A 25801-nucleotide genomic window follows, 5' to 3' on the forward strand; every position below is an offset into this window, starting at 1 on the left:
TTAATTATTTTGCTGAGTAGCTAACAGTGAGATACTATCTACGAATTTAGAGTTGAACTCAAAAGTGGGAACTCTAGATTGCATATAGAATTAAATAGAGCGTGAGAACCTGGGCATCGGGGAACGGATTCGCAATTAGGATAGACATATACCTAATTGCCTTGCTTGGTTGAAATACAGAAATTATAAATGCATTCTTGTTAATCTTAATTCCATAGACATATAGGCATTAAGTTAACTTGAATAGGCGAGTAAGGACTCGACATATTCTTATGAGTAATATCAAGCTTGTCAATCAACAATCCAGATAAATCAATTAGTCATTTTATGCCAAGAACGCAAGACGATTGTTAACTAGCCCGTGACCCTGGAATATTCTCTCCTATTGATTATTATTCGAAATTGTTATTTGTTCGGTTAATCTCTAGTTAATTCATTACTTGATAGTTTTAGGTAGTAAAATAGTTAATTCTATATTTTGTGAAAAAAATATCTTGAATCGATAAGTTAATTGAGTTTGAATAAGTCAATAGTTAATCACAAGTCTTCGTGGGAACGATACTCTACTCACTACTTTATTACTTGACGATCACGTGCACTTGCGTGAGTGTTTTTGGTAGCAACAAGTTTTTGGCGCCGTTGCCGGGGACTTAGAAATTAGCTATTTTTCTAGATTAGACTTTTAATTTTATCCACTTTGTTTTGTATGTATTTTTATTTTTATAACAATTTAATTTTTCTCTTAGTGTGTTCATAGTTCTCTGAACATGACATTTGGGTATGAAATATCCGGAGGTAAGGTTATTGATGAAGACGTTTGGTTGACGGAAGACTTTTATGGCCCATCTTTTTGGGCTTGTCATGACTTAAACTCTGGTAGGTCTGAATTTGAATATGAGAGTAAGGATTGGTATTGGGACGTATATTCTTGATTAGGCGAATATGCGGAATGACATTGTCTTCTGACAACGCTGGTGAATGATTGGTCTAAGGAGAGAGATGAACTTGCACATAAAATTGATAATTTTGGCTTGGTTGTACATAACTTAGATGCAGATTTTAATGCAAAGGTTGATGCGTGCCCAACAATTTAATAATGAGTTGTGTGAGCTGAAAAAAATCTTCTAGACCAAATTGAGGAGCTAAAATGAGAATACCAATCATTAGACCATATTTTTCTTGAAGATACAAATGTTGTGAAGAGTGCTCTAGAGTCATATGAGGGAATAGATTATATTACTTTGGTAGACTTGAGTGTGTGTAAATATGAGGATGCAAATAGTAGTAAAATTCATGAGTTAGGGCGCACAAGACCTCATTCCAATCATTTTTCCACATTGTGTTTAGATAGTAAGATAGTAATCGAGTCATCTGTGCCTACGAGGGAATCAAAAGATGAGTATGAGAGTGTCTATATTCTTGAATTTGTTGTGCAAAAAAGCAAAAATTACATTCCTCCTCTAAAGGTCGAGAAGTGTAGAGTGAAAAATTTATTACTTGGCTTGGTTATCGTTGTAGCCCCACCACTGGAGCATAGTCGCAGACTGGATGCCGTGTTAGGGGTACAATTAATAAGTTCAAGGTGGAGGCAAAAAGTGGTTCAAGTTGTGCCGCGACATTAAATTAGGCACTTGTTGGGAGGCAACCCAACTTTATTGCTTTCTTTTAATTTTGTTTATTTTTTTTTATTTTGTTATTTTTCTATTATTTTTGTAGTGTTATTTTATTTTGTATGATTATGAGCATAGGAAGAAAGCCATTGGAAGTGTGCAAATACAAGCCAGATGGTTGGAACTAGTGTGAGGTACCCGCACAAAGGACCATTCATGGGAGAAGTCTGAGTACCCCGTGAGCTGCCGTTGGCCTTTCAGGGAGTTTCTTGTCCATCCTTGTTATTTCTACTTTATTTGTGCATTATGGACAGTGCACTCTTTTAAGTGTGGGGTGGAAGATTCTCTGTGCTTTGTATAGTATTATAATATTATATTGTTAGTTTATTATCTTTTTATTGTTAGCTAGCTTTTTATTTTTAATTGCATAGTTAGTAAAATTAATGGTGTAGTATGGTAGTAGTAGTTTAAGTAGCTTAATTTTTATTTTTTATTTTAAAATGTGAAAAAAATATAGAAAAAATGAACAAAAAAAAAGGGTAGAAAATTGGTCTTTTCCCGATGATGGATCTCGTAGACATTTTTCTTGAGGGAATAAAGTCTGAACAAAATATATTAAAAAAATAAAATAAAAATACAAAAAATATCTTTTTTAGGTAGTAATAATTCCCCGTGGTTTTTCCTCGGTTCTTTTCCATGGGATGTAGTTTGAACCGGGTTGTAGGTTTTTGTAGAGTAGATTACGAATTTAGGAAATAATGGAGGAAGAAAGATGAGATAAACCTAGGCACCCTTGACTTGTTTGATAGTAGAATATTTAGGATTTGACATGTGTAGTATCTTCCCTATGATTTGAAATTATTGATGATGTCTTGCTTAATTAGACAATATGTTATTGACGCCTATGTCTCGTTTACTTGACTTATCTTCACTTTGTGCTTAATGCTTAATATTTTGTGGCTCCGTGAATACTTGCATTAGTTTGAGAGTCGGAATGAAACCATCCTTAGTGAGTCATGTGCCATGTACAGTGAGGTTTTTGTGTAGTCCATGTATTGTACTTGTGTCTAGAACTTGCTCGGTATGTGAGTTGAAGCGAAATTTGATGTGATACTCGATTTGAGAAATGATTTTAGGCTTTCTTTGGTCTTTTTGAGCTTAAATGGTCATCACAAATAAAATTTATCCCTAGTCAACCTTTTGAGCCTATAGACTTTTATTTGGCACCCACATTACAAGCCTATACCTTTTTATTCTTAATTGACATTGTTTTGATCCTTTTTCCTTTTAAAGCACTTTAATTGTGGGATGAGCGTTAAAAGAAGTAAGAAGGAACTAAGTATGGGGTGGCTTTTGAGTGGAACCAATGAAAGGAAGAAATGTGCACTTGTTTTGTAAAATAATACACCACTAGCGAAAATTGAAAAAAAAGAAGAATAATCTGAAGAAAAAAAAGAAAAAGAAAATAGAGATGAATACATTGTTGTCTTGTTCTTGCTAGTGGGTATGAATTAATGTAGTGCTTAAAGAAGAAGAGAGCATTTTTGGGGTAATATGTGAAAGTGAAGTGGATTGGAGAATTTGCGCTTAAAGTTGATTATGTGATGTGTAAAGTGCTTAGGAGGGTTAGTCACTATTCCTAAATATACCCTACCCGTCCCTTAGCCCACATTACAACCATAAAAAAGTCCTAATTGATATTAGATCGAGTGAGCCTACATTAGTAGAGATTTACATTATGGGCAAGCCTATGGTACCAAGTGCATGCATGTGACTTCTTTTGAGAGAGTGAGAGATTTCTTTGATATATATATGAGTGCTTAAATTATATGTGATCATGAGATTCGAATGCGTGGATTCAACTTACTCTCTTGTTCTTGTTGAGAGGGCACATGGTTTCACGAGGGATAGACAACATTATTAGACTTCTCTATGATGTTCAGTATTCAAGCCATGAGTGCATTGTGACATTTAGTTGATTTTTAAGGCTAGGAGTGTTATGAGCATGTTGTCTTTGTTGTAAATATTTTTGAAGTATGGCATAAGTTAAGGGAAGTGTATGTGATTGCATATGCTAAGGTTTAATTTTTGCTATCAACCATAATCATAGGTGTAGCATGCTTCGATTGTGTAACATGTAAAGTACTTAAAAGTAGTGTGAATTGTGGGTTGACTCGAGGACGAGCAACATTTAAGTGTGGGGTAGTGATGTTTAGTTATAATTATATATATTTAGTGCATTACTTACCTTACATTTTGGTGCTTTAATGCTAAATTGCACTATATTTGTGTTTAATTGAGTTTATTTTATGCGTAGGTACATTGGAGTTAAAATTGAAAGCAAAATAAATATTTTAAAGTGTATTTTCTACACTGAAATAATTAGCTCATGAATATCTAATGATTGGAAAATTATGGCATAATTATGAGATGAAACAAAACAAAAAAAAGGAATGAACGGTGAAGACAAAATAAATAAACTTTGGATTGATTACTTGGAGGCAAAACGTGAAGCAGCACATTGAATCAATTGTTAGAAAGCAAAAGTTAGGCAAAAACGTTACTGGTTTCTGCGCTAGGTCTCTCGCGCTGGCCTAGACGCTCGGTGCAGGATTTTCCTATTTCATTCGGGACAAGGTTATTTCAGCCCTATACGACTCCAATTTATATAAAAAGGGTTCTAAACCTATTTTGGAGAGGAAGAACGTTTTTAGAGGAACTTTTTACTTAGGGAGAGCACAAAGCCGCCGTGAAGGCAGGGTTTCATCTTTTCTTCCACCAAACTTAGTAATTTTTATGTTTCTTTATATGATTTGTTGTTTTGCTACCATATCTATGTGGAGCTAAACTTCACGTTCTAGGGTTATGGTTCTTTCATGACTATTGTTATTCGGATATTGATTTTGATTTTTTAGTTTATCATATTGATTTATTTATTCAATCCTGCACTTAATTATTTGATTGCTTGATCACCAATTGAATACTATCAACGAATCTAGAGTTGAACTCGAAAGTGGGAATTCTAGATTGCATATAGGATTGAGTAGAGCAAGTTCTTGAACCTAGGCATCGAGGAACGGATTCGCGGTTAGGATAGCCATATACCTAATTGCCTTGCTTGGTTGATTTACAAGAATTATAAATGTGTTCTTGTTAGTTCTAATTCCATAGACATATAGACGTTAGGTTAGCTTGAATAGGTGAGTAAGAACTCGACAGATTCTTATGAGCAATATTAACCCTATTAACCAATAAACTAGATAAATTAGTTAGCCAATTCAATTGAAGAATACAATAGGAATGTTAGATAGCCCATAACCCTAGATCGTTTTCATAACATCGATATCATAAAAATCTGCTCTACTTTTGTTCAGAGTTCATTGTTTGTTTTCTTTTTATTTTAATTAGATTAGAATCAAATATTTATAGGTTTAATTCTTTTTTAGATAATTAGGATAGTCTACAACAACAACAACAACAACAACAACAACAACAACAACAACAACCCAGTATAATCCCACAAGTGAGGTCTGGGGAGGATAATATGTACGCAAACCTTACCCCTACCCCGAGGGGCAGAAAGGCTGTTTCCAGGAGACCCTCGGCTCAAGACATCAACAAGAGACGATAAGTTAGTACTATCAATAGACTCATACTAAAAATAATATACAGTGCACAACATAACATAAAATAACAAAATAGCAGCAATATAAGAAATATAGGAAATACGAAATAGATTAAAGGTATACTAATATCCAACAAATAACTCCCTGTATCGGTAGCTGATCAGTAACATTCTAAGATTACCTCATAACTAGCTAGTCACACTCTAGTGCGCTATAGAAACATCCACAGCTTCCCCATAACCTACAACTTTAATGCTCGACCTCCACAATCCCCTATCAAGGGTCATGTCCTCAGTAATCCTAAGATGTGATAAGTCCTGCCTTATCACCTCTCCCCAATACTTCTTAGGTCTCCCTCTACCTCTCCTCATGCCCACCATAGCCAGTCGCTCACACCTTCTCACCGGTGCATCAGTGCTCCTCCTCTGAATGTGCCCGAACCATCTGAGTCTTGCTTCCTGCATCTTGTCCTCTATGGGGGCCACACCCACCTTCTCTCGAATATCTTCATTCCTAATCTTCTTCATCCTTGTATGCCCGCACATCCACCTCAACATCCTCATCTCTGCTACTTTCATCTTTTGGGTGTGTGAGTTTTTAACAGGCCAACACTCGGTCCCATACAGCATTGCAGGCCTAACCACTGCTTTATAAAACTTACCTTTTAGTAATGGTGGAACTTTCTTGTCACACAGGACCCCCGTCGCTAACCTCCACTTCATCCAACCCACCCCTATACGGTGTGTGACATCCTCGTCTATCTCCCCGATCCCCTGAATAATTGACCCAAGGTACTTGAAACTACTCCTCTTAGGGATGATTTGAGAGTCAAGCCTCACTTCCACACCCGCTTGCGTCGGCTCAGCCCCAAATTTGCACTCGAGGAATTCTGTCTTCGTCCTGCTCAACCTGAAACCTTTAGACTCAAGGGCATGTCTCCAAACCTCTAGCCTTTCGTTGACGCCGCGATGTGTCTCATTAATTAGGACTATATCATCATCAAATAGCATGCACCATGGCACCTCCCCTTGGATATGATGCGTTATGGCATCCATCACCAGGGCAAATAGGAAAGGGCTGAGTGCAGACCCTTGGTGCAACCCCGTAACAACTGGAAAATGCTTAGAATCGCCTCCTACTATCCTAACCCGAGTCTTAGCTCCTTCATACATGTCTCTAATCACCCTAATGTAGGCTATTAGAACCCCTTTAGCCTCTAAGCAGCTCCATAAAACCTCCCTAGGAACCCTGTCGTATGCTTTCTCTAGATCAACAAACACCGTGTGGAGATCCTTCTTCTTATCCCTGTACTGTTCTGCCATCCTCCTAATAAGATGGATAGCTTCTGTGGTAGATCGCCCCGGCATAAACCCGAACTGGTTGTCTGAGATAGACACCGTCCTTCGCACTCTCATCTCTACCACTCTCTCCCAGACTTTCATGGTATGACTCAGTAATTTGATACCTCTATAGTTGTTATAGCTCTGGATATCGCCTTTGTTCTTATACAACGGAACCATTGTATTCCACCTCCACTCTTCAGGCATCCTATTAGTCTTGAGTTTCACATTATACAACCCAGTAAGCCATTCCAATCCTGCTCTACCCACACACCTCCAAAGTTCAATCGGAATTTCGTCTGGCCTGGTAGCTCTGCCCCCCCTCATCTTACGCATTGCCTCGATGACCTCATCGACCTCAATGTCCCTACAGTAGCTTAATTTATGGTGGATGTCGGCGTTCCTCAATCCTCCTAGTACAATATCTTGATCCCCTTCTTCATTTAGAAGTTGATGAAAGTAGGTCTGCCATATCCTCTTAATCTGGTCATCCCTCATCAAAACTTTGCCGTCCTCATCTTTTATGCACCTCACCTGGTCCAGATCCCGTGCCGCCCTCTCTCTCAGCTTAGCGAGTCGGAATAACTTCTTCTCCCCGCCTTTGTTTCCTAGTTCCTCATACAGACGAGCAAACGCTGTCGTCTTAGCCTAATTTAGATAATTAGGATAGTCTAATTTAGTTAATAGTTAATCACAAGTCTTCATGGGTTCGACATCCAACTTTAGTCACTTTATTACTTGACGACCGCGTATACTTGCGTGTGCGTTTTGCCGCGTATACTTGCATGTAATTTTTAGTTTACCTAGTTTGTGTTAAAACAAGCTTTTCTCTTGAATACGGAGGAGTAGAAGCGCAAACAATCTCCTTCCTCTTGATCCTGAAATTGAATGAACACTTTATAGAGTGAGGAGGGAAGTCGAAGCTAGAATTAGAATTGAAAGAGAGTTGGACATCATAGTTCAACCACAGCCAATAGAGATGGCAGGTAATAAAGAGCACGCGGTAATTGAAGCCGCAAGGCCCAATCTTGCTAATATGACTCAGGCTATTGTGAAGCCTGATATCACAGGGCACTTTGAACTCAAACAATACATGGTCAGCTGATCCAGTCCATAGGGCAATATGTGGGTCTATCTCATGAAGACCCACAGAGGCTCATTCAGAATTTCTTGGAAATTACGGACACTTACAATTATCCGAACATTTCCAAGGACTATGTCAGGCTGACACTTTTCCCCTTTTCACTGCTCGGGGAAGCTAAGGAATGGTTGCAGAAGGTGCCCGCGAACTCAATCCGCACTTGGGATGATCTAGCAAGGAAATTCTTAATCAAGTTTTCCCCTACTAAGAAGACAAAGTCATTGAGAAGTCAGATTCTTGGGTTCAAACAACGGGATGGCGAGACACTTCGTCAAGCATGGGAAAGATACAAGAAGCTACTCAGAGACTGCCCACATCATTGTCAGACTGACGAGGTATTGGGTTACACTTTTGTTGATGGTCTAGATGATGCATCGAAGATGAATCTTGATTCAGCTTGTGGGGGTAGTTGCATGGCTAGACCGTATAGTGAAATCCAACTCCTACTAAATAACTTCACTGCTAATGATCATAATTGGTAAGGTGATGGTGATTCACGAAGGACAATTAAGCAAAAAGCAGCCGGATTGATTGAGCTTGATGACTTTTCAGTCATGAGAGCCGATATAGAAAAATTGGCAAATTAGATGAATATAATGACAATACAGCAAACACAACCGATGCAACATGTACAACAAATGTCTATTTGCTGCGAACTATGTTGCGACAATCATATGAGTGACATGTGCCCCACAAATCCTGAATCCATATACTATGTGGGGCAATAGAGCAGAGGTCCAATGAATCAGCATGTGCAATATAGGAACACTTACAATCCAAATTGGAAGAATCATCCCAACTTCTCATGGGGTGGAAATCAGCTGAATCAGAATCATTATAGACCCCAAGGAAATTTCAATCAACCTCAGAAGCCACCCCAACAAATGGAAGAGAGTACAAATGATTTGCTAAAGAAGTTGTTGCTTGACAATCAACAACTCAGGACCGATTTCAGAAATCTTGAGAGGCAAATGAGGCAGTTAGCAACAAATCAAAGTACTAGACCTGCAGGCGCTCTCCCCAGTGATACAGAGAAGAACCCTCAAGTGAATGCAGTTACACTCAGAAATGGGAGGGAACTAGAGGAAGTGCCATAGAAAAGAAAATACAAGCCCATACCTGAGGGAGAGTTGATCCTTAAGGCGACACACGAATCAAAGAATAAGGATGCAATTCCAGAGCTAGTGGAGGCTTCAAGGCCACCACTACCTTTCCCCCAAAGATTGCAGAAAAAGAATGATGATCGCATGTTCAGCAAATTTCTCTCTATGTTGAGCCAGGTTCAATTAAATATTCCACTGGTAGATGTGTTTTGTGAAATTCCAAAGTATGCTAAGTACATAAAATATATAGTGGCTCAAAAAAGAATATTGATGAAATTTGAGACAGTTGCACTTACTGAGGAGTGCACTTCAAGGGTCCAAAACAAGCTCCCTCAAAAGCTTAAGGATCCTGGCAGCTTCACAATCCCTATACGAATTGGTAATATTGATGTGGGTCGTGCTCTTTGCAATTTGGGGGAGAGCATAAATCTGATACCCTTATCCTTGTTCAAGCAATTGGATCTGGGAGCTCCAAGACCAACTACTGTGATGTTGCAGCTGGCTGATAGGTCGATAACACACCCTGAGGGGGTGATCGAAGATGTGTTGCTGCAAATTGGGAAATTTATCTTCCCTGCAGACTTCATTATCTTAGATTATGAAGCTGATGAACTGGTTCCAATCATATTAGGGCGACCTCTCTTGGCTACTGGTGATGCAATTCTTAAAGAGAGAGAGGGAAAAATGATTTTGAGGGTGGATGACGAGGAAACAGTCTTTAATGTCTACAAAGCAATCCAACTTCCCTGCCACTATGAGTAGCTCTCAATGATATATGTTGTTGAGGCGGATGAGCAAATTCATGACACAAGTGTATATCTAGACGATTCTCTAGAGAAAGCACTTATGTTGTTCGATAGCCTGGAGATTGATGATGAGGTTGAGGAGATGATGCATATCCTAGATACATCTTGTGCTTACATGCAGGGGATACACCCCTTTGAGCCCTTGAATATGACAGATGGGCCTCCTCCAAAACCATCAATTGAGGAGGCTCCAAAATTGGAGCTTAAATCCCTGCCCCCTCACCTTCAATATGCGTATTTGGGTGATTCTGACACATTACTTGTTATTGTTTCTTCTGACTTGTCTAAATTGCAGAAAGAGAAGCTGTTGAGAGTGATACGTGAGCACAAGCGAGCACTTGGGTGGACAATGTCTGACATTAAGGGCATTAGTCCAGCTTTTTGCATGCATAAAATCCTCATGGAGGACGGACACAAGCCAAGTGTAGAGTAACAACGCCGACTAAATCCAATCATGAAAGAGGTCGTAAGAAAAGAAGTGATTAAGTGGCCTGATGCAGGTATTGTATTTCCAATCTCGAATAGCAAATGGGTAAGCCCGTTCAATATGTACCTAAGAAAGGGGGGATGACTGTAGTGATTAATGAAAATAATGACTTGATTCCCACAAGAACTGTCACTGGGTGGAGGATTTGCATAGATTATAGAAAATTGAACAATGCCACCCGAAAGGACCACTTTCCCCTCCCCTTTATTGATCAAATGCTTGATAGATTAGCTGTCCAGGAATACTATTGTTTCTTAGATGGTTATTCGGGGTATAATCAGATTGCTGTAGCCCCAGAAGACCAAGAGAAAACCATATTTACGTGTCCGTATGGCATATATGCGTTCAAGAGAATGCCCTTTGGTCTCTGTAATGCACCTGCAACTTTTCAAAGGTGTATGATGGCTATTTTTTCTGACATGGTTGAAAGATTTGGAGAAGTGTTCATGGATAATTTTTCCGTGTTTGGGGTGCTCTTTTGATAAATGTTTAATGAATCTTGATAAAGTGCTTGCTAGATGTGAAGAGACGAACCTGGTTCTAAACTGGGAAAAATGTCATTTCATGGTGCATGAAGGTATAGTTTTGGGGCACAAGGTGTCCAAAAATGGTTTGCAGATGGACAAAGTAAAGGTGGAAGCGATTGAAAAATTGCCCCCACCGACGTTCGTCAAAGTCATTCACAGTTTCTTGGGCCATGTAGGTTTTTATCGTCATTTCATTAAAGATTTTTCGAAAGTCTTTTCTCCTTTGTGCAGGCTTCTTGAGAAAGATGTCCCCTTCAAGTTTGATGATGCCTGTCTGAAAGCATTTGAGGAGCTGAAGGGAAGGCTAGTGACTTCAGCAATTATCATTGCTCCGGATTGGGAGCAACCATTTGAGTTGATGTGCGATGCGAGTAACATAGCTATTGGAGCTGTTTTGGGGAAAAGGAGAAATAAAATCTTTCACTCCATCTACTATGCGAGTAAAACTCTTAATCCAGCCCAAATGAGCTACATAATTACAAAAAAAGGGTTGCTTGCAGTGGTGTAGGCGTTTGACAAGTTCAGATCTTATCTAGTGGGGACCAAAGTCATCGTCTACACAGATAATTCAGCTATCAGATAGTTGTTTGAAAATAAAAATGCCAAGTCGAGGTTGATTCGTTGGGTACTCCTCCTGTAAGAGTTTGACTTAGAGATCTGATATCAAAAAGGGACAGAGAATCAAGTGGCTGATCACTTGTCCAGATTAGAAAATTGGAGCCATGTGGCTGAAGGGGGGTCAATCAAAGAAACATTTCCAGATTAGCAGTTATTGGCAATCACCTCAAGTGAAGCCCCATGGTATGCAGATTATGTAAATTTTATTGCAAGTAGGGTGACACCACCAGAATTGACACCCGATAATAGAAGAAGGTTCTTACATGATGTGAGGCTCTACATGTGGGATGAGCCATTCTTATACAGGCTATGCGCAGATTAGTTGGTGCGAAGATGTGTTCCTGAGGAAGAGATGAATGCAATATTGCAGGACTGTCATGCTTCACCACACGGAGGACATCACGGTGGAGATAGAACCGCCCAGAAAGTTTTACAATCAGGTTTCTATTGGCCAAAATTGTTTAAGGATGCACATGCTTTTGTTAAAAAGTGTGACAGAAGCCAAAGAACCGGAATAATCACGAAGAAGCACGAGATGCCTCTACAGAATATTCTGGTAGTGGAGCTTTTTGATGTTTGGGGGATTGATTTCATGGAACCGTTCCCATTCTCTAATGGTCACAGGTACATCTTGGTGGCAGTCGACTATGTTTCTAAGTGGGTGGAGGCCATTGCTCTTCCCACTAATGATGTAAAGGTTGTGGTAAACTTTGTAAAGAAGCACATCTTCACATGCTTTGGAACTCCTAGAGTGTTGATAAGCGGTGGAGGAACTCACTTCTGCAACAAATTGCTGAATAATGTACTTGCAAAATATGGAGTTAAGCACAAGGTTTCCACTACCTATCACCCCCAGACGAGCGGTCAAGTGGAAGTTTCAAACAGAGAGGTAAAGCAGATTCTGGAGAAAACAGTAAGTGGAAATAGAAAGGACTGGGTCGGGAAGCTAGACGATGCATTATGGGCATATCGAACTGCATACAAGACTCCCATAGGTACGTCTCCATATAAATTAGTTTATGGGAAGGCGTGTCACTTGCCCGTCGAGCTTGAACACAAAGCCTACTAGGCAATTAAAAAGATGATCATGGATATGGACTTAACTGGTGAGAAGAGGTTGCTGCAACTCAACGAGCTTGATGAGTTTCGATTGCATGAATATGAAAATGTCAAATTATATAAAGAAAAGTCTAACAGGTGGCATAACAAGCACATCCAACCTCGAGAGTTTGAGTCGGGTCAGGAAGTTCTCTTGTTTAATTCGAGGTTGAAGCTTTTCCCCGGAGAGCTAAAGTCCCGTTGGGCAGGTCCTTTTGTTGTGGTAAGTGTGAGGCCTCATGGAGCTGTGGAAATGCATGATACGAACTCAAGTGGTACCTTCTTGGTAAATGGCTAGAGGATAAAACATTATTGGGGTGGTGACATTGCACGTCACAAGACCTCGATGGACTTGGCGGATGCTTAAAAATGTGTTGACTCGTGCCGCGACGTTAAATCAGGCGCTCGTTGGGAGGCAACCCAATTTTTGTTGTTTTCCTAGTTTAACTTCTTAATTTTTCTTTTAGTTAGAGTAGATAGTCATTTTCTTTGTAGGTATAGAAATATTAGATATAATGGTGTCGAATATGTAAATTGGGTATGTAAAAGGCTCGGGGGATCAAAAAAAGGTTTCTCGTAAACAGCGCCCTGCGCTGCCTAAGGCGCCAGAAATAGTAGCGTGCAAACCCCAGCGCCAGGCAGGGCGCGAGGCGCCAAGCTGGGGGGCCAGGTAAGTTTTTTTTCTAATTTTTTCTTTCTTTTTCGTTATTTGTTGTATTTTTAACCCTTACCATTTAACCCGACCCAAATACCTATTTACACTAACATTATAACCCATTCCCAACCCAACTTTGACAAAACCCAACCCCACCCAAACACACATTTAAAACAAACAAACGCTACTGCTTCTGCCCGCATCTTCTTCTTCTTCCTCACCAAAAATTTTCTCAAAGTTTTTTCTCTCTCTTGCTCTCCTTCTCCAATCTACAAGTATGTTCTTCTTCTTCTCTTCTATTTCTTTTTGTGTTTTCACTAGTAGATAAACATAATCCCATTCCCAAGAGCCCTAATTCCCAATATTTTTCCCTATGAAGTTCTTATGAAATTTTTTATGGTGGGTGCTTGTGTTGGTCAAAATATTGTGTGGTTATTGTGTCTATGGAGTAGTAAACTAGAATTCCCTCTACTTCGTTGAATATTGGGAGGGCCACCATGTTCCACCATTGTTGAATTAGAAGAACACACTTCATGCCCACATTGTATTTGTTAAAATGCTTGAATGAGGATTTTCGTGCACCGGTGAAGTCTGAGTAACCGGATGTATTTGTGTATGAATTTGGGATAAGTGTGGGGTGTATAGGGATACTTTTACATTCTAGGGGATGTGGCTTTGATGAAAAACATGTTCTTACACCATGGATCTTATATGTTGTATGTTGTAGAATCTTGTAAGTTTGCCTAATTTAGTATAGTCTACTAGTTGTGAAAGGTGCATACCATATGCCTCTTGCTTACCTTATTGTGAATTCGCGTTACCATGATCAATCATTATTGTGTAGCATGGGGAAGTATTGATTACCCATAGCTTTAAGGTGAAACACTTGTACATGGTGGATGAACACTTTTGACATAATGTACATTGTGCCTTCGGTTTTAAGTGTGGGGTCATTTCATGACTTGCACGACAACCTTAGGCATATTTATTGAACCGTTCTCACATTCATGTTTAATTGGGTTGCATGATACTATGTCTCGTGATGGCTCTAGAAAAGGCAAAGGTATTGGAAAGTCCTCCACCACTTCTCCTACATCCAAAAAGCGCAAGCAGGGAGAAAGCTCTTCACGGCAATCCAAAGGATAGCAGGTCGCCGAGGGATCTCAGCAGGCGCCATTGAGGCCAAGGCCTCATTTGGATTTGGTCGATGTTGCAGCTATTACATAGCACAGGGACTTCATGCCATCTGGTCGGTGCATTTCTAAGATGGGGATCAATATTACGGCCTTTGAAAGAAACTTCCCAGCGATACTCAATAGACTGCAAGCTTTAAATATGCACAAGTTCTTGGAATGCTCGGGGCCTGCAAACCTGAGCATGGTTCTTGAGTTGTATGCTAACCGGGATTATCAAATGAGCACTTCACGTGTAGGGAAAGATGTGCCGATGGATAGAGAGTCTTTGTGTGACTATTTGGGGGTCGAGAATGCTGAACCAAGGAGACTCCAATGCTTTATCAGACGCCCGAAGTATGAGTGGATATGTCACACTCTTTGTGGCGTGGATTCCAATTCCAAATGGATAAGGAAGCAGGGCAACATTCACCTCTTTATGGTTCGCTCAGACTTCAACGAAGCTGCCAAAGTGTGACAGAATTTTGTGCAAGCGAGATTAATGCCGGCGGAGCATAGCAGTGACTGCACTCAAGCTAGAGTGTGTCTCATCTTCTTCTTGATGACCGGCCGGCCCATTAATTTGGCTTTGATTATGCTTAGTGAGATGGCTCGTACGAGATTTGGGTGACAGATTAGGCGGTTCTACTTCGGGAACATACTAACTCAATATATGCTATTTCAAGGAGTACCGGAGTACCACAGACATGATGAGGTGGTGGAGGCTCCGTCAGGGCTTATGGACATCACATCTGTGGTGGAGGCATCGTCAAAACTCACCCCCGTGGCCCTGATGGAGCGAGAGGAGAGCTTCAACATGTACATTTATAACACGTTGAACTTACTCATGAGTAGGGCTGGCATTACAGATGAGGAGCGTATGCAATTGTGCGATGACTTGTCCAACACGTCCAAGGAGATGTTGGGGATTGCACCTGGCAGCCCCGTTCACTCGTCGGAGGATGTCAACTTTGCCAAAGGCTCCGATACTGAGGATGAGGATGGAAATGGTGCTATGGGGCCCATGACTTAGGTGCCTCTCGTACCGGATGATAATGACCCCAAAGCTGCTGGGGGAGGTGGACTCTGACTGATAGGGAGCTTTCCTTTTCACCATACTTTGTTTTTCATTTCTACTTGCATTGAGGGCTATGCATAGTTTAAGTGTGGGGTGGAGGAATACTACATGTGTTGTAGTTGTATATTTTGTATCAACTTGTTTTAATTTGTTTCTTTCAGTAGTTCTAGTGTAGTCAGTCTAGTGTAGTATTAGTTGCATTCAATCAAAAAAAACAAAATTTGAAAAAGCTCAGACTTTTCCCGACGATGGATCTTTTGGACAATTTTCTTGAGGGATAAAAGTCCGATTTAAAAACACCAAAAAGATTTTTGTTTTTTTAGAATAACTAGGTAGTATTCCTTGGTTTATCTTTGGGCACTGGTTCTTTTCCAAGGATGTAGCTCGAACCGGGTACTTTAATTTTTTTTAGGAGTAGTTTAGGAAAAAACTGAGTCGTTCTGAGATACTCGTTGACATGGTTAATGCTGGCACATTAGGCTATGACATGCATTCTGTTTTCCCTTATATTTGGTTTGACATGTGAAGCCTAAGTAAAGTAAATAGCCTATTTAGTGATGCCTTTTCTCATTTGTTTGACTCGTATGCCACGTAGTGCAAAGTTACTTAAATTTCTCATTTGATTGTGTTTGCTTGACTTGAGAGTTGAATAGAACCGTCTTGATTGAGTCATGTGCAATATATGTGTGAGGATTCGTTATTTTCTATGCTATCATGTGTAGTCTAGAACTTGCCCCGTATGTTAATTGAAGCGAAATTGTAAGTTGTGCTAATCTAGGATATCATGGATGTGCTTGTCACATAAAAATAAAATTTTCCGTTGCTAGCCCCCTTGAGCCTATAGAACTTTATTTTGGCACCCACATTACAAGTCATCCCCCATTTTGTTCTTAATTTGATATTGATTGAACCTTTACCTCCTAAGGCACTTAGGCGTTAAAAGAAGTAAGGTTAGAAATTGGGGAGTATCTTTTGAGTGGAACCATGGAAGGGCCCGTTGGTGCAGTAAAGTTGAAATCAAGGGTCACTAGCCGATGAACTTTATTGTATGGAGTGTGTGAAAAAAAAAAAGAAAAAAAAAGAAAAGGAAAAAAAATTTAAAGAAAAGAAAATGATAGTGAAAGTATGTAGAAAAAAATACACAACTCCAATTCTTATTGATTTGTGCTAGTGAAATTATAGAAGTGCTTAATTGAAAAGAGGGCTATGTTGTATATGGCAAGTGATTTAGTTGAGAAGAATATGTGCTTGAATTGTAAATGTAGTGTATTAAAGTACTTAGGGGGGTTAGCCACTATTTCTAAATGTATGCTACCCGTGCCTTAGCCTACATTACAATCTTAAAAGTTCTAATTGATCCTAAATTTGGTTAACTTAAATTAGTAGAGATATACACTACGGGCAAGCTTATGGTACGACCATAGGATGCATCTGAATTCTTTGTGAGAGTGAGCGAATTTTGTTCAATTGTGTGATGTCCTTAATCTATATTGAAAAGCATATTTGAATGTGTGGACCAATTTATATTCACTCTTTTGTTTGTTGGTGATGGCACATGATATCATGAATGATTGGTAATGTTGTAAACTTTCTTGTTGGGTAAGTGCATGAATTAAGGGTGCTTAGTGGCTGCAAGTAGACTTTTGAGGTTGGGTGGTGACGAATAGGTTGTTGGACTTTATTGAATTGAAATGTTATACTTAGGCATGCTTAAACGGGAAGAATGTGAAATTTTGTATTTTCATGCTTATGTGCCAGTATTGTCGTAGTCAAGGGTATAATGTGTGGTTAAAAGTTAAGGTGATCCTCTATGTTTGAACTTTGTATGTAGTTGGGGGTTTATTAGATTGTCCCATTGCTCGAGGACAAGCAAGAGTCTAAGTGTGGGGTGTTGATGTTTAGCTTAAAGTATATATATTTCCATGTATATCGCCTCATATTTTACTTTCATTTCGTGAATTTGGGATGTGAAATGCTATGATTTATATTAATTTGAAGTGTTTTTACTTGTAGGAATGATTCATGAGCAATTGGGGTGAAACACGCAAGATTTGAGCCTAAACGAACAAAATCGAAAAAATGGCCATTTGGGCGCCACCTGTGGCGCTGAAAATAGTGTTGCAAATTTGGGCAGCGCCCTGGTGGGTGCCTGGCGCCGTGCTGGGCGCCGGAGATGGAATTTTTGTCCTATTTTTCCCGGGACTCAATTTATTCGGCCCTAGACCTATCCAACACGTATAAAAGAAAGACTAAGCCTATTTTTGAAAGTGAGACGCCACTTTGGAGGAAAAATACACACAAGAAATATCCATGAGCAAGAACATCTCAGATTTCTTCATCTTTTCTAGTATTTTCAATTATTCAAAACTTATGCAATCATTTGCTAGTATTATGAGTGGCTAAAAAACCTATTGTTCTAGGGTCATGGGTGAAACATGAATGCTGTTGTTTGAGGTTTAATTTAACGAAGTTGATTTTATCATATTGGTTTGTTTATTTAATTATGTTCTTAATTATTTTGCTGAGTATCTAACAGTGAGATACTATCTACGAATTTAGAGTTGAACTCGAAAGTAGGAACTCTAGATTGCATATCGAATTAAATAGAGCAAGTTTTCGAACCTGGGCATCGGGGAACGGATTCGCAATTAGGATAAACATATACCTAATTGCCTTGCTTGGTTGAAATATAGGAATTATAAATGCATTCTTGTTAATCTTAATTCCATAGACATATAGGCATTAAGTTAACTTGAATAGGCGAGTAAGGACTCGACAGATTCTTATGAGTAATATCAACCCTGACAATGAACAATCCAGATAAATCAATTAGTCATTTTAATCCAAGAACGCAACACGATTGTTAACTAGCCCGTGACCCTGGAATATTCTCTCCTATTGATTGTTACTCGAAATTGTTATTTGTTCGGTTGATCTCTAGTTAATTCATTGCTTGATAGTTTTAGGTAGTAAAATAGTTACTTCTATATTTTGTGAAAATATTTCTTGAATCGATAAGTTAATTGAGTTTGAATCAGTCAATAGTTAATCACAAGTCTTTGTGGGAACGATAATCTACTCACTACTTTATTACTTGACGATCATATGCACTTGCGTGAGTGTTTTTGGTCGCAACACTCTACCTCATCTCGTACTCGCCAAAGCCAACTGCTTACATCTCCTAGAATATTTTTTGTGCTACTTTACATATATATAAGCTATAATTAGCTGACCCGAACTTATTTGGATGGAGGTTACAAAGCTCTCCTTCAAATATCCCATAAATAAAGGTAGGTTGAAATTGGTGAAAATTGGAAGGACCCGGATAGCAATAGTCTCTATGTGAATCTCTTCCCGACCGGACAGGCCGAATCGGGGCACCACTTGGGATGGGAATGAGGGATAATTGTTATGTTGTACATAAATATAAGTTATTACCCCTTAAGATAATGGCTCAATAGTTGTACATGGATTTGTTACGTTTCATTTCTTCATTTCTTGTTCTCTTATATTATAGTTTAATTTCTATTTTAACCTTAGTGGAATTTTTCTCTATTTAGTTTGAACAAGAGAGAGGGCATGTAGCTTCAGCAGTTGAAAGCTATATGAAGGAATTTGGTGGTTCAAAGCAAGAATATGCCAAGTTTGAAAAACTTGTAGCAAATGGATGGCAAGACATAAATAAAGAATGTCTTTATTCTGCGCCTGCGCCCCGGCCTGTCCTCTTGCGAGTACTCAATTTAACCCGTGTGATCAATTTTCTGTACAAGGATGAGGATTTATATACAAACTCCAAAACCAAGCTAAAGGATATCATTACAAAAATATTAGTCGAACCATTTAAAACATAACTTTTCAATTATGCAATGTATTTTCATCGTGTATTATTAAAAGTATAATAAGGTTTTGATTATATGTACGGGTATTCGACTTAATGTCACGACCCGAATTTCCCATCCTCGGGAGTCGTGATGACGCCTACTAGTGAAAGCCAGGCAAGTCAACCAACTGAACTATTCACCTGGTTTTCATTTTTAATCTGATAACAGTTAAGAGCCAACAATTAGATAACAACATAATTGAATAAGCGGATGGCTGCATTGTAATGTTTTAATAATACTGCTAATACCAATCCATAACAAATCTACCCAAGACTGGTGTCACAACTTCACAGACTGTCTAGGAGTACTACAAATAAAGGTCTGAAAGAAATAAATACAACATTGTCTCTGGAAATACATAAAAGAAACAGGAATAGTAGATAGAAGAAGACGCCAAGGCCTGTGGACGCCTGCAGGACTACCTCGGGTCGCCTGATGAACAAGAAACAACAATCTTACTGCGGTCCGAAGTCTACAACACTGGGATCTGCACAAAAGAGTGCAGAGTGTAGTATCAGCACAACCGACCCCATGTGCTGGTAAGTGCCTAGCCTAACCCCGGCGAAGTAGTGACGAGGCTAGGACCAGACTATCAAATAAACCTAGCAGTTAAATCATATACAACGAAAATAGAAGCAGATAATTACAACTAAAGTTGGGCGGGGGAAACATGCTGCGTGGAGTATCAGATAACAACAGAACAACAGTAGAGAAATGTAAAGAATGCCATAATTCAATTACCAACAAAGATAAAGAAATAAGAAGAACAAGTACACATGTAATACCGTTGCAGGCGCGCAACCCGATCCCATTTTATATAGTACCATTGCAGGCATGCAACTTGCTCCCATTTCATATTGTACCGTTGCAGAAGTGCAACCCGCTCCCATTTCATATAATTTTCGCTGCAGGCGTGCAACCCGCTCCCATTTCATATATTTCCATTGCAGGCATCCAACCCGTTCCCATTTCATATATCAATATCACTCATAAAAGAATCCCGGCAAAGGAACAATAGCATAATAACAACATCCCGACAAGGGAACAATAATATCATAACAAACATCCCGGCAATGGAACAATAATACCACAACAACACCCCGACAAGGGAACAATAATGATAATCCTCACATGAAGCACAATAAACCACAACGGAGTCATAAATTACAATACAAGACTCACAGGCATGCTTGATACCGACGTATAGATACTCGTCACCATGCCTATACATCGCACTCCACACTTATCACATAGCAGATAAGACACAACTCCTAATCCCTCAACTATCGTTTTACCTCTTGATTCCACCACCAACTCGCTCGTATCTAGCCACAAGTTACTTAATAATATTAATAAGTGCTAAATGAATCAATTCTAATGCATGGAAATAAGTTTTCTAAAGCTTTTCCCAAAAAGTCAAAAATCGATCTCGGGCTTGCTTGGTCCAAACCCGAAATTCGGACCAAAACCCAATTACCCATTAGCCCCCGAGCCTGGGTATATAATTGGTTTCTGGAATCCGACCTCAATTTGAGGTCTAAATCCCCAAATTTCAATATTCTTAGATTTTACCCAAAATTCCCAATTCCACCATGAAAACCCTAGATTCTAGGATGAAATCTTGTTAAAAGAAGTTAAGGAGTGAAAGAAATAAGTTAGAAATCACTTACTAATGTTTTGGAGAAGAAAGAGTGTTTGGAAAATAGACTCTTATATTTTTGGGGTTTTAAAAAATAAAAAATAACTGAAAGTCCAGTTTAAATATACCCCTCTCAGACCCCCTCCGCGGACCGCACAAAAAGGAGTGCGGCCGCGGAGCTCACCGCGGAGAATGTTGACTGCAGTGACATGCTTTAGTATTTTGGTCATAACTTTCTCTACAGATGTCAAAATTGTTATTTATTTATCTTTCTGGAAGCTAGAGACGAAGGGCTACAACTTTTGTTTTTGAATCATCTCAAAATTCCTTGTAGATCAAACGATATAGGCTTCCGAAGTCAGACCAGTGAACCTGGGGATTCTTCCTCACCGCGGACCGCACAAAATCGAGTGCGGCCGCAAAGGCCTCTCCACGGCAGCACAAAATCATTTCGGACCACACTGGCGGGTTCGGAGATCTGTAACTTCTCTAAACCTGCAACAACTATGTTTTAAGCCTAAAACATCCCGGAACCTACCCGAAACTCAACCGAGCCCTCGGGACTTCAAACTAAATGTGCATACTAACTCAAAAACATCATATGGACCTACTCGTGCGATCACATCATCAAAATAACATGTAAAACCATGAATTAAACCTCAGAACTCATCATTTTTATCAAGAACACTTAAAGTTCATAACTCTTCAACCAGAAGTCCAACTCACGTCAAATAGACTCTATTTTTCACCAAATTTCACAGTTATCATTCAAATACTATAACAAGTTTGTACCGAGCTTCGAAACAAAAATACGGGCCCGATACCAATGGTTTTAAATATTAATTCTTTTCTTCATTTCTTAGATAATTCAGCAAAACAATTTCTTTCAAAAATTAATTTCTAAGTCTTGGGACCTCAGAATTTATTTCCGGGCATACGCCTAAGCCCCATATTTTACTGCGGACCTCCCGAGATTGTCGGAACACGGATCTGGGTCTGTTTGCTCATAATATTGATCAAAGTCAACCAAAATCAAATTTTTAACTCTAGAAATTTCTATTTCTCATCTTTTCACATAGAAGGCTTTCCGGATATAGGTCCGAACCACGCACGCAAATCAAGGTGAGGTAAAAAGGAGGTTTTTAGGCCTCGAAACACTGAATTTGTGGGCCATCACTCTTAAATATGAATAAATTTTCTTAGTGTGTGATTTGTCTCTTTGAGATAAATGTTTTGATTTAAGTTACATACATTGATAGTGTAAACATCTTTTATGTGAGTACTACAGCTTGACATATTATGAGAGAAATTTTTCTAAAGCACTACAGTTTAGAGCCTAATTACTATACGTAATTATAGTTTATCTAACACATACTGCTGAAACATACTATATTCATTATGCGATTGAATACAAGTAATACAAGTTAGTAAAAATTTAACAGTAGCTACGTATGGTAATTAAGCAAACCATAGTTACGTAAGTAATTTGGCTATACATTGTAGTACAACAATAATAGCTTTCCTAGTACTATCACACACAATGGGGTCTGAGGAGGGTAGTATATACACAGACCTTAATCCTACCTTGTGAGGATAAAGATGTTATTTTCAATAGACCCTCGACTTAGGATGGCTCAACATTGTAGTGGTTTATGAAAGTTTCTCTAATTTCTTACCTTGCTTTGACATCGTCCTGGTCTAGCTTCGTGGGAAGCCCATTTCCACCATGCTCACGACCCAGCTGGCCTGAGTTCATTTCATTAATAATTAGGTACATTCAACAGATTTCTGGGCATTTTTATTTTTAGGAAAACTTTAAAGAATTCCCTCTCTTCCTACTTTTCTCTGCAATACTTTTTTTTTTTATTGTTTTATAACACGTTATCAGCACGAGACTCTAATCAATTGAGTAGAAGCTTTGGGATTAAGCATAATGATTGTCAACCCATGATTAAATTCTGGATTTAAGGTAAGTATTTTACTTTATTTTTCTCTTTTAAACTCTTGACATTCTATAATTTGATTTTAAATACAAGCAAAGACGATAAATTTTGATTGTAACTCTAATAGAGTTTGAAAGAAATTATAACCACCCAAAGTGGTAAAATTTCTCTATCTTGCCATGATCAAAGCATGTATGATTGTGGGCAACGAATTGAAAATCCGTCCCATTGAATTTGCTTCATTCTCATTCCCTTAAGAGAATGTGATAAGTCTGAAAGAAGATAAATTTTTTCTATGAATGTATCAATGGATGTGGACGTGATAATAGACGAAATTATAATCATTTCATTGTGGTAACGAGAATAATAAGGATTATCAAAATAATCGTTCACTCTGTGAAAGTAATATTTATCAATGATTTGACATGAGATTTTGTAAAGCACATATAGATGATTATGGTACATTCATGATGTGAATGTGACAACATCTGATTTACGAATACATATTCATTCTTGGAAGAATATGAACGTGCTAGTGGTAGTGAATATACCACACTCACCTCTAGAATGAGGTTTGAGGGGAAATAAGAAAATAATGTCATTATTATGGCATGAATGATCGTTGGTCATGTACCTATTGCATGCCAAAATATTTTGGCGATGTGATTATTAAAGGGCAACAATAATACAAGAAACAGATCTTGTATAGAATTCTGACCATGACCATAATGGTATAACTTTCTCTTTAAAAGAGATATTCACCATATGGATGTTGATGAATATGTGATACTACAAAATTAATTGAGAACTCTGCAAGAGCCAATTATACTATTTTGGAGAAACACAATTGATTACCAATAAGGTATTGTGTTGTAGTAAGTCTCAAAGAAATTTATTCATTTTCCAAAGTATACGCGAAAGCGGTTGATTATATTGAGACTATAAATAAAGGAAAGATTTAATATCTTATATTACTACAACTTGTAGCGGGGTAATATGTATGTGAAAAGCTACCTGCTTTATTCTCCAATTTGTACTACATAAATAAAAGAATGCCACAATAAAGTAGAAGTTTATTGATATAAAAATCCATATCATAATAAACTTGAAGTTTATTGATAATTGCACACGTCATGGTGTAAACTTGAAGTTTATCAATATTGATAATTTATCCAGTTGGCATAATTGATTTAGCCATATTAATTTGAGTATGATGTACAAAAATAAAAGAGAATTCACATGGGTAAATATTAAAGAACTAGAAAGTTCTTTACGAATTCTCTTACATTGCTTGTTCTTATTAATTAATAGACCAATTAAAATTGAGATTGAATCCCATGAATGCTAGAAATATCAAAGATGAATATGATCCCATTCACCTGCCATGTATACTACATAAGATGCATCTATGAGATGGTTACATGTGCGATTATTATTAACCCGCAACATGGTGTTTTGCGAGATGACTTGCTCAATAATTTAATTTCAAGCATAATTTCCAGATTTTCTATTCAAGAAGTTCATCTTGATAAGTTGGTTTACATCATAGTTGGTTTAGCAAAATAATTTATTGAGTGCCTTCACGTAATAGCTAAACTATTGCTTATGAGAATAAAGTTATCTATATCAGTTTGATATAATTTATATACGAAAGTATATTACATTCTCCCCTCACACGTGGTTCAGGGTCAGGAATCAAATAATTTCATCTTATTATTATTGATGTGCGGTGTATATTTTTATTAACACCATAATGCACAAAGATGTGTTCCCAAAGTTGAGGAAACAAGTTAGTTTTTCTAACATGAGGGGGAGACAAGATACAATAATTGAGAAAAAAGTTACATGGAATGAATTATTATTTATACATGTAGATCCTCCAATAAAATAATATGAACTTGAAGTTCATAAAAAAAGATAATTCATGTGCAATATATTGTAAAGCATGCCAGACGCATTTGCTAACCCAAAGAAAGTAGCTATATTCTCACTAAAAATGCTCCTATTAGAATAAGTCCTAGAAGGACAAAGTTTATGGTATACTTAACGCACATAGACAAATCGGTTTTAAAAAAATTCTTGATAAAGAAGATGAACAAATAATCAAAATGATCATAATAAGGAGGCAAGTGATATAGAAGATCACATGACATAACACTTCATAAAATCTCATGAGAGATTCAGGTACCTGAAATGAATGAAGAGATCTCTATGTTATGTCTTTATGAAAAAATATTGGAACCGATATAAAATGTCCGTCGACGACATCTATCATAGCGCTAAGTATAGATGAAGATCTTAAGTCTGTCGAATACAAACACAAAAATATTAGCCAAATGGAAGAGAAACAATTCAAGTAGAATTGGTTTCATATGAAAGACGTGTAGTTTTGGACCGGCAATTCAAACACTTGAAAGTATAATCCAATGGTATGTGCAATCCGTTTTTGATATCTTATATGTCTAGCATGACATGAAACTTTATGTAAATCTAAAGTCTATTTGTATGACTTAACTTATATGACAATCCCTGAAGGATTTAAATTACTTGAAGCATATACAATTCTTGATCTTGAAGTACCACTTCTTCAGTGCAATTTGTGCACAAATGTATCTTGCTATAACTATAAGCATGACAATATGATAGCAAGAGTTTTCACCTCTATGTGAAGATATTGAAATGACGATTCCAACAAGATCATATAAAGACAATACATCTATTAGGCATGATGATTTCAAGGTCAAACAAATTCGTTCAAGTTAATATGGATGATTTGTTTGTCGAAACGATCTTTTGAAGATGGTGCACAAGATTGGGATGCGAAGGCTCAAGGATGTGAATTGATGCTCTCATCAGGGGGAGTTAATGCGTGTTGCACTCTTTTTCCCTTACAAGGTTTTGTCCCACTGGATTTTCCTTGCAAGGTTTTTAACGAGGCAACCAAAAGGCGTATTGTTAGATATGTGTACTTTTTTTCCTTTAGTAGAATTTTTTTCCCATTGGGTTTTATTTTAGTTTAGGTTTTAACGAGGCACATTATCTGTTGAATAGACATTCAAATTCAACATTCAAGGGGG

The 25801-nt window shown here is 38.1% G+C and overlaps 1 protein-coding gene across 1 annotated transcript; it reads left to right on the plus strand.

Annotated features, from left to right (window-relative positions):
• The first annotated feature begins 9090 nt into the window (after positions 1-9090).
• LOC138889445 (uncharacterized) lies at positions 9091-9582 on the plus strand. The gene has a single exon (XM_070172754.1). It carries the CDS (start codon positions 9091-9093, stop codon positions 9580-9582), a length of 492 nt encoding a protein of 163 aa, XP_070028855.1.
• Positions 9583-25801: the final 16219 nt, after the last annotated feature.

This window comes from Nicotiana sylvestris, chromosome 4 (assembly GCF_000393655.2).
Source record: "Nicotiana sylvestris chromosome 4, ASM39365v2, whole genome shotgun sequence".
Lineage (NCBI taxonomy): Eukaryota > Viridiplantae > Streptophyta > Magnoliopsida > Solanales > Solanaceae > Nicotiana > Nicotiana sylvestris.

Bases quoted from the DNA above. Each gene is read 5' to 3' on its own strand.
- LOC138889445 (XM_070172754.1), top strand. From the start codon at position 9,091: ATGAAATTTGAGACAGTTGCACTTACTGAGGAGTGCACTTCAAGGGTC.